This window comes from Trichosurus vulpecula, chromosome 6, assembly GCF_011100635.1.
Source record: "Trichosurus vulpecula isolate mTriVul1 chromosome 6, mTriVul1.pri, whole genome shotgun sequence".
Lineage (NCBI taxonomy): Eukaryota > Metazoa > Chordata > Mammalia > Diprotodontia > Phalangeridae > Trichosurus > Trichosurus vulpecula.
In genome coordinates, this window is record NC_050578.1 from 2,723,943 (window position 1) to 2,733,496 (window position 9,554).

At 55.4% G+C, this 9,554-nt stretch overlaps 1 protein-coding gene across 12 annotated transcripts in view; it reads left to right on the forward strand.

The window, feature by feature from the left end:
* Positions 1-5,812, forward strand: part of PCM1 (pericentriolar material 1) — an 84,143-nt gene extending 78,331 nt beyond the window's left edge. For all 12 annotated transcript variants that reach the window (XM_036764241.1, XM_036764242.1, XM_036764231.1 and 9 more), the window contains 8 exons: positions 703-765; positions 1,041-1,185; positions 2,377-2,534; positions 3,419-3,506; positions 4,124-4,377; positions 4,847-4,939; positions 5,127-5,244; positions 5,498-5,812. In XM_036764241.1, coding sequence (XP_036620136.1) covers positions 703-765; positions 1,041-1,185; positions 2,377-2,534; positions 3,419-3,506; positions 4,124-4,377; positions 4,847-4,939; positions 5,127-5,244; positions 5,498-5,523 — 945 coding nt within the window. In that variant the 3' untranslated portion in view covers positions 5,524-5,812. The remainder of the gene's footprint in view (positions 1-702; positions 766-1,040; positions 1,186-2,376; positions 2,535-3,418; positions 3,507-4,123; positions 4,378-4,846; positions 4,940-5,126; positions 5,245-5,497) is intronic.
* The last annotated feature ends 3,742 nt before the right edge of the window (positions 5,813-9,554 follow it).

A 9,554-nucleotide genomic window follows, 5' to 3' on the forward strand; every position in this document is an offset into this window, starting at 1 on the left:
CCAGCCTCAGCATTCATGAAGCTCCTCCTCTGTGCCAGGCTCTGGGAAGACAGAAAGAAGCAAAGGCTTTCCCTTCCTGGTGCCCCTTCTTAGCAAGGCTTCAGGCCCCAGGTCAGGGGGTGGTTGTGCCATGCCAGGCTGCTTCTCAGACATCCTCCACCCCTCAGGCTTTTCTATGGTGCAGGAGCGTGGTTGTGGCATCAGAAAGGCCTGGGTTCAAGTGTCCATCTGAGGGCGCCCCGTGGTGGGGCCACCGTGGCTTGGCCGCCAGTCCTCCTTGCATCAGCTAGGCCACAACCCTGTCTGATCCTGAGATGGGGCACCCGGGAGGGTGGGGCGGGTTTGCAGGTGAAGAAGCGAGCTGCCAGGCCCATCCCAGGCCGTGCCCGTCGAGCCTGGGCACGATCAGCCTGGGCTCTGCAGCCTAACTGAAATGACACAGAGCGCTGCTGCCCCTGCCCCTATGCCCAGCCTTCTGTATTCATCAGCAGGAATGTCATTGTCCACACTTGGCACACGAAGTGACAACAGGTTGGGTTGTCATTTGAACTCGGGTCGTCCGATTGCCAGACCATGCCCTTCCCATTGCCCACGTTAGTGCCTGTAAACATTTAAATGCTTACTACTGAGCGGTTGCTTCTTGGTTCTTTCCTTGCCGTATTGTGTCAAAAGAACTGAAAACATTGATTGGTTTTCTTATAGGCAAAAAGAATTCTCGAGGGAGACCTTGGCTCACCCACCGGAGAGATGGATGACGAAGATAAGGTGTGTGGTTAACCCTGCCCCCTGCTCAGGCCGCGTCTCGCTCCCTTCCTTTCCCATCAGAAATGGTCTGGAGCACTGGGTAGAAAGCATTCCTTTGTAACTGCTCTGGTCCTCCTCCTCCCCCTCCCCCTCCCCTCCCCCCATCCCCTTCCTCCCCTCCTCATCCCCCTTCTCCTCCCCCCGCTTCCTCCTCGTTTTGGTCGCGTTTCCCTGTTCCCCAGGGCTGGTTGGCCAGAGGAGCGCGTCCGCTAACCCTCCCTTGTGCTTGTGGCTAGGACAAAGACGAGACAGAGACAGTGAAGCAGGCGCCTCCGCCGCCGCCCCAGGAATACGATGGTGGTGAGGCTCCTAAGAACGCGAGGTCCGATGTGTCGGATCAGGAAGAAGATGAGGAGAGCGAAGGATGCCCCATGTCCATTAGTAAGTGGAGCCCACCTTTAGAGGGAGCTGAAGGCAGGGAGGAGGTGGCAAGGGACTGCATGGAGCACAGCAGCATTCTCTCCTCGTTCCGCTTGGACCGGTGGGTGTGACGCTGTCTGCCATCTTTGTCTGCCCTAGGACAGCAGCCTGCATGCACAGCTGTCCAAAGCGGGGAGTTTGACTCGGCTTCTCAGCTGAGTCCAGGACACAGAACTTTGAAGGGAGGGTTAGTGACCATTTAGAGAAGAGAGGAAACCTCGTCACAAAGAGCCTATGTGGCTTCATCAGGGAGAGAATGGTCCTTGCCCGCCGGGTGACCACAGAGCACCTGGTGGGGAGGGCGCTGCACAGAGCGTTCCACTTGGGTTAGCCGAGCATTTAGCTTGTCTCACGCTGTTCTGGTGGACGAGGTGGAGGTGTGGGCCAGATGGTAGTGTGGATGGGTGTGGCTACAAGTGGTCATTAGTGGGCAGCCCTGGCATCTGTGCATGCCTGCCCAGTGCTTGTGTCAAGGACCTGGAGGAAAGCAGAGGGGTCGAGGTCCTCTGATTTCAGGGGAACACAAAGCTGGGAGAGCTGACTGACCTGGGATGATCAGTTTGGGGGGCAGAAGACCTCAGCCGGCTGCAGTGTTTGGTCTAAACTCACAAGTTCCCTTGACACATCAGGATTAAGTGGCAGGTCTGACTCTTGGATCCTCCCAAGGGAGGGGATGGTGACGACTGCACTGCGGCGGCGTCCCAGGCAGACCAGGGCGGGCGAGGGGAGCATGCAGAGTCCAGATGGGGAAGGACCCGAGAGCATCCCTGTGGAGATGGTAGGATGGCCAGTGTGGCTTGTGGCTTGGAAAAGCTGAAGGGGCACATCAGCTCTGGGGTTAGCCAGGTTCAAATCTTACCTCGTCTCGTGTGACCGTGGAGCAAGCCCCTTCCCCACTTCCTCTGTGAAATCAGGCCATTGGGTTCTGGGGGGATGCCTCTCAGGACCTTTCCAGGCCCAGGATCGTGTGATTCTACAAAGAGCACGAGGGGACCTTCCCAAAGGCGCACAGATGGGGTGCGGAGGGGCTTGGGGGCCTCTGCCCATGGTCTGTTCAGCCAGTGACAAACCTGGTCCTGTGAGGTTACAGCTGTTGTGGGGAGGGGTCAGCCCTAAGACAGCAGCACTAAAGGGATGTGTCCCTTGATCCAGATCTGTCCAAAGCGGAAACCCAGGCATTAACAAACTATGGGAGCGGAGAGGATGAGAATGAAGACGAGGAGATTGAGGAGTTTGAAGAGGGGCCTGTGGATGTCCAGACGTCCCTCCAGGCTAACAACGAAGCGCCCGAGGAGAGTGAACAGGATCAGGTATTTGAGCAGAGCTGGGTGTACGCTAGCCCTGGTGGCTGTCTGCTGGGATGGGGGTGGGGGTGGGGTGGGATGTGGCAGGGGCATTCGCTCCCCTCCTCATCACGTTGAGCCACACTCTGTACCCATTCATGTACGGAGCAGGACCCCGCTCCTTAGCCTAGAGATCAGCAGGGGCTCTCCTGCCCCAGCTGACTGGGGGCTCGGGTCTAGTGTCCCAGCTGGTGCCTCTTGGGGGTTCCCATCTAGGCTGATCCTGCATGAGGCATGCTTGGGGGAGATGTGTTCCCAAGGGCCTGTAAGGCCTGCGAGGGGGACCCCCTGCACCACACATAGGGGAGAAAGCTGGAAAGCGTGCAGAACCTGCGGTACCCATCCCACACTGGCTTCTCTGCTTTCCTGGGAGAGCTACAGGGAAATGCGCTGTCCTGGGCTGCGTGGAGGGAAGGGACCGCAGGCTTGTCCAGATGGGGCACAAAGCACCCAGGTGGGCAGAGAAGGGAAAGCAAGAGGCTGGGTTGGGGATGCCACCTGCTTCCTTCAGGGATTGCCCAGGGAGCAGTTAGCTGCTGCTGAGGTCAGGGATGGGCTGTGCTGCAGGTGGAGCCCTTGGGCTTTCTAGTGGCGTGCTCCACGAGCCTGGGGGAAGGCTCTCCGAAGCCGGCAGGCGCAGACGGACCAGTCTGGCTTTGGGGCCCCCTCGTGGCTCTACGTGGGCACCGGTCATCTGGTAACCTGCACAGGAGTCGGCATGACTATTGTTCCCTCCTCTCCGGGCCTCTGCCGCCACGGCTGTGTGGTGGAAAGTGAGGGACAGCCGCGAGTCAGCATAAACTCTTAGCGCTCCTTCCCCAGGCAGCGCAACCATCTGTTCTCCCTTGTAGGTTCTACAAAGTGAATTTGAGAAGCCTGGGGAAAGCGAGGGCCTCCCACGTGAGCGGGAGCCTCCAAACGGCCAGAGCAGCCATAAAGGTACGAGTCTCCATCCACGCTGAGCGTGGGTCCTCCCACCAGCCTGGAGAGACGAAGAGGCTTGAAGGTGCCCTCTCTCCCTGGGCCTGGGCCTAAAGGTGCGCAGCCTAGAGGGCTTCGGTTGAGTCACATACATTTTGAGTGAATTTCCGTCTGATTTTTGGTTGTTACTGATCTTTGGTTAGTCTGTATGGACAGCCCCAAGAAAAAACAGATGTTTTTTTTTAAAAATAGATTTATTTAACTTTATCGGAAAAAAAAGCTGTTAAGAGAGAAGTGTTGGGGGGGTGGGGCACACATGCCCGCAGTCCCTGCCACGTCAGGGTGACACCAGTGTTGACCCTCATGTGTGCTGCGGCCCCCCCCCCACACCCGGGCTGCATGAGGAGGGTGGAACTGCCCAGGTTAGAATGAGAGAGCCAGCGATGCCCCCTGGGCCTTAGCCCGGAGCAGATGAGAGACCGTGCCATGCCCAAGGCCCATCTGGTGACTTCCATGCCTGGAAGTGTCTTTTCTCTTGGGCGTCCCGCAAGCTGTGAACGTTCACCGGTCCAGATTGTCTTAGAGCCTAGGACCGGGTTTAGGGTGCTGACGTCATCCTGATTCATCGGTGACAGGTGACCATGACTCTCCCGCCACGCCTTGCTACCTTAATATCTTGGACGATGAGCAGCCCCTAAGCGACCCGCCCCCTCTGGGGTCCACTGTGACCGGCGGGGGGCCCCCGGAAGAGCCGAAGCCTTCTTTACCCATCGCGGAGGCAGAAGCCTCCATGCCCGGAAGCACCCAAGGAAAATCTTCGTCCGAAACTCCCGAGAGCTCAGTGGCTGGAAGTCCTGACACCGAGTCGCCGGTGCTGGTGAACGAATATGTACGTATGGCCTGTGCTCGGAGCCGCCCAGCAGTGTTGGGCCTGTGTGTCTCGAAGAAATTGGGGCACGCCACCGGGGGTCCAGACCACAAATGTCGTGGCAGGGTTGTCAGAACTGGCACTGATGAATCGTGTTTGAGGGCATGGAGGCAAGCATTGATAGGGTTCTGCTTTGCCACACATTCCTTATCATTTCCGTAGCTTGTGCTAGGTCAGTAATCAATGCAACCTGTGTTTCCCTAGCCGTGGCATTCAAGGCCCTGCGATAGGCCCGGGAGGGTAGGAGAGGTGAGGGAACCAATTGAAGTCATCAGTACAGGGAATGAATGGCAGAGGTGAGGGAGACTCGGGCGTGCTGGGGGGCGGGCAGCCAGGGTGACTGAAGAAAGTTCAGGTATAAGGCCAGTCAGAGACAGAGCTGAGATCCCCCCAGGCAGGGGCTGAGGCATGAACTTCTTCTCCTAAGCAGGAAGCAGGATCTGGTCATTTAAGTCAAAAGTCTGATGAAGAAGACTTTGTCAAAGTGGAAGACTTGCCCCTGAAGCTGACCATTTATTCCGAGGTACTTGGCTTTCTGCTTTCCTGTAAGTTGTCCTGCGTTTGACAGGCCTGCGGCCCTTCCCCAGGCCGGGCCGCGCTTTCCCGGAGGCCGCGTCACTGGGGCGGGTTAGGTGAGGGAGGCAGGCTGCGGGGAGGGTGGACCCTGGGCTTCTGTCCCTGGGGCCTCTCACCTGTTTCTGCCTCCGAAGGCGGATCTTATGAGGAAGATGGCAGCAGAGGGCCAGACTAACCATTTGTCTGAGGAAATATTAGCCGTGACTCACCCTGAAGAGTTGGCCGGGGACCCTCAGACCCTGAAAGAGCCCGGTGAGTGCGTGAGTCTTTAGCGCGTCTTCCCTCCCTCCTCCGGTGAGACCTCTGACCAGTCCTGGGCCCTGTGGTTGCCCCTGTGGGCACTGCTCGCAGCGAAGGCCTGTACAGGCCGTATCCCAGCCTGAGCTCAGACTTGCGGGGACCCTGCCTCCCGGCTGCTGCTTGGCGGGGGCGGGGGGGATGCTGGCTACTTCTGCAGGCTGCCTGTGCGTCCCAGCACGCCTCACTCGTCCTTTCTGTTTTTCAGAGACCGTTGCAGCCCGAAGCGTGTGAGAGATCTCCAGCTGCCTGCCTTCCCCTGCCCCTCCGCCGATGCACATCTTCCACGGGCACTAAATAAACTGGTTTCCATCTGTATACAAATGTAAATTAGTTTCTGACCCACTGCCTTTAGAATAGGTGACGCTCGCTTGCTTCCTCGCCCAGGCAGCCACACTTCGCAGACGAATCCTCCCTAGATTCGGGGCTTGCTGCACTGTTATTTTTTATTTTTTCATTGTGATTTGTTTAGTAACTTTAAACTTAAAGTGTAGTTTTAAATAAAGTTTGGACTTGTCTGTAATGGGTTTTTTCTGAGCATCACATCGCGTGCTCTAATGGCTTCTGGCGCACACAGGAGGGGCCCTGTGCCTGGGGATAAACTGGGCAGGGTAAACTGAGGGCTTTCCTCCATGCTGCTGACAGTGTTGGATTTCAATCACGGCGTGGGCCGTAAGGGCCCTTTGAGAAGAGGACCCAGGACCTTGGGACTCCATGGCCTGCCTTCTGAGACTCCAGCAGCCAGGGCCAGGGGAGAGAGAAGCCCCACGGTGACTGTGTGGAGCCCCACTCCCGTGTCTACATCCAGCCCCGTGAGGCCGTCTGTCCATCCATTCCCAGGGAATGACTGAGGAAACCGAGCCCAGCAGAAGGGAGGGTCTCGCTCTGGACTGGGGACCCTCAGACCCTGAAAGAGCCCAGCGAGGGATGTCTTTCCTCCCTCCGTGAGCCTCTGTGCCAAGGCAGACTTAGGTGGGGCCCAGAGGCTGTCCCACTGGGCTGCCCTGCCATGGTCAGGCTTTTCAGGCTGGTGCAGAAAAGCAAGAGAACAAAGACCAAGGACCTGTGACTTGTTTTGTCTCTCATTCCCAAGGCTCATTTCTAGATAGTCTGTCCATAAATTACAGGATTTCATCCACCTCTCATTTTACAGAGGTCCAGAGAAAGGGCCATCCAGACAGTAGCAGAGGACCCAACACCAAAGCTAAGCTTATTTTCGTGTATCCTTTATTTTTTTTAAGTTAAGATTTTTTTTTTATTTTTAGTTGACAACACTCAGTTCCGCATGTTTTTGAGTTCCAGATTTTCTTCCCCTCCCCCCCCAGACGGCATGGAATCCGATGCATCTTCTACATATTCCTTCGCATTAAACTTACACAATAGTCAAGTGGTAAAGAAAGGTTGTGACCGATGGAATGAGTCATGAGAAAGAAGAAACAAAACCAAAGAAAGAGCTAATAGTTTGCCTCAGTCTGCATTCAGACTCCACGGTTCTCTCCATCGCGAGTCCTCTGGGTCTGTCCTTGAGCCTTGTGTGGCTGAGGAGAGCCAAGTCTGTCAGGGTTAGTGATCACAGGATCAGCACGTCTGTGGTTGTGTGCAACGCTGTCCTGGTGCTGCGCCGCTCACTCAACGTTACGCAGTGCAGGCCTTTCCAGGTGGTTGTGAGGTCCCTATCGTCCCCATTTCTTAGAGCGTTCCATTAGTATTCCGTTACCTTCATGTACCACAGCTTGTTCAGCCATTCCCCAATAGGCGGGCATCCCCTTCATTTCCAATTCTTGGCCACCACAAAAAGAGCCGCCATAAATGTATTAGTACATGTGGGTCCCTTTCCCACTTGTGTGATCTCTCTGGGGTACAGCCCTAGGAGTGGTACTGCCGGGTCAAAGGGTACATATCGTGGCCTTTCTTAACCCGTCTTCCTAGCTCTGTTCCAGTCTTAGAAACGGCTCCCTTGTCGCCAGACGTATTAGGCAGAACAGCGGGTTTTAGTCACCTGTTGGAAGAGCGTCCAGTGGCCCTAGGTGAGCACCCCCCACGCTTTCCCCAGCGTCCCAAATCGTCTGGTCAGAGGGTCAGCTGATTTCCTCTGCGTCTGACTTCCTTCCCCCGTGTCTCCCCCGGACCCCAGCAAGATCAGGAGAAATGTGGTAGTTACAGCTACGGAAAAGGTGGCTCAGGTTCTTCGTCATCCGCAGAGGGCGCTCTTCTACCACCTTGGATTTTTCCTGCCATCTTCTATTCTGGAACATGGACCTCCGTCATCCCATCAGTTCCCATTGGCCCGTTCTCCTGAGGGGAGCGCTTGATCCCGCATCGTGGAAGGACATCTTTTGGCATGAGCCGGCCCCTTGGAAGGCCCAGAATACTGACGCGGGGTCTGAGTGAGAAGCCTTCCCTCACTCATAGATTGCTGAGTTGTGATTGTCGTCCACTCCGCCCTCCCGCACCCATTGAGAAGCAGCGTGACTGACACACAATCAAAGTTTGGAGCACGGTTCTTTCCATGTTCTCGGTCTTCTCTGTGCCCCTCGGAGCCCTCTCTGCAGCCTTTGGCAGCATGGATCCCTCCCTCCTTGGTCTTCTCTCCGGTTCTCCTCCTCCCTCTCTGTGTCCCTGGCTGTCTCCATTGGAGGCCCTCAGGGTTCTGTCCTGGGCCCCTTCTCTTCCCCCTCTAGCCTGCTTCCCTTGGTGATCTCATCAGCTCCCTGGATTCAATTATATTTATGTGATGACTCTCAAGCCTACTTCCCCAACCTAACCTCTTCCAATAATCTCCAGTCTCCCATCTCCAACTGGACTCCAGCAGACATCTTAAAATCAGCATGTCCAGACAGAACCTCTGGTCTTTCTTCAACCCCCCCCACCCCCCGGGTCTTCTGAATGTCCCTATGACCGTCAAATGTCCAACCGTCGTCCCAGGCACGCAGCCCTCACCGAAGCTCCAGGCAGCCTGACTAGTGAATGTGCAGCTTCGTGCATGGGAGGGTGCCTGGATGATGCTGAGCCAGCTGCGTGGCCTGGTGTTCTAACGTGCTTCTGTGGCTCCCTAATGAGACCGCCCAGGACCACAAACACACTCAGCCTAGCCCTCCGAATGCAAAGTCTGAGCATCGTATCCACATCCATAAAAGGGAGTTTGCGTTTTAATTTTCTGTTGACATCTCTGAAGCCCCTTTCAGGTCCAGACTGTTGTGATCCTGAAAGATGTACTAGAGGTATTCTCATCTTTGAGGAGAAGGGGGCAGGGATGTGGTGGGGGGTGATAGGTGACCTATAAAGAGACATAAGCATCAAAGGTAAGATTCAAGCATGTGAGAGATTGCAACAAAGTACTAAGACCCCCAGATGGGCACAAGTGATGGCAACCTCTCTCTTCTCTGTCCTTACCCCTTGGGTGGGCATTGGCATCGGTCAGAGTGGACAATTTGGGCCCTACCTCCTCCCCTGGCAGGCTGCATCACCCAGACATTCCCCATGGTTTCCTATCCTCCCTCTGGAGCCTCACCATAGAGGCCTGCGTCCCCAAAGCTATTATCGCTTAGGCAGGCAGTCACCCTTTCGCCCAATAGAGCTCTGGACCAAGAAAGGGCCAAAGGCAGAGAAGCTACCGCCCCTCACCTCAAACTAAGAAGCCTCAGAGGCATATGCTAAATGACACCCCAATTCCCTTCCAGCCTGGCCAGTAGCTAGAGGGTGTCTGTGGACACTCGAGGGGCTCCCACGGGAGAAGGACACCCTCAGTCTCTCAGAGAAGTGTGAAGGGCTCCCTTTGCTCCCTGACTCACCAGGAGGAAGTGGGCATCCCCTTTGGGAATGGCAGAGAGGTCGTCCATCTCAGCGGCACAAAAAGTGCCCTGAAGTATGCTGGGAAATTCCCCCTGGGGAACAGATGTCAACAAGTTAAGACACCCACAAAATAAATGGAACCAAGTAAGTGCAGAGCGCTGTCAGCATTGCCAAGTCACAAATTACGGGGACAGATGCATTAATTTTAAATCTAAAAGAGGAAAAAGTCTAAGACACAAAGCTAGCCAGTATCAGGACTTAATTAGCAAGGTTGACTGTTTTGAACAGAATTAGCTCAATAATAATAATCCTTCAGTGATTAGAGACAATGGGCGGGTTTACAGAGCTCATTTTTACAATAGTAAAAGAAGAACCGTATTCCTGAGGATAATATATGTTCGTAACACTAATGATTATTCGTAGGATTTACAGTAATGGGGAAGTATTAACAGAAGAGGCAAACAGGTCATGGG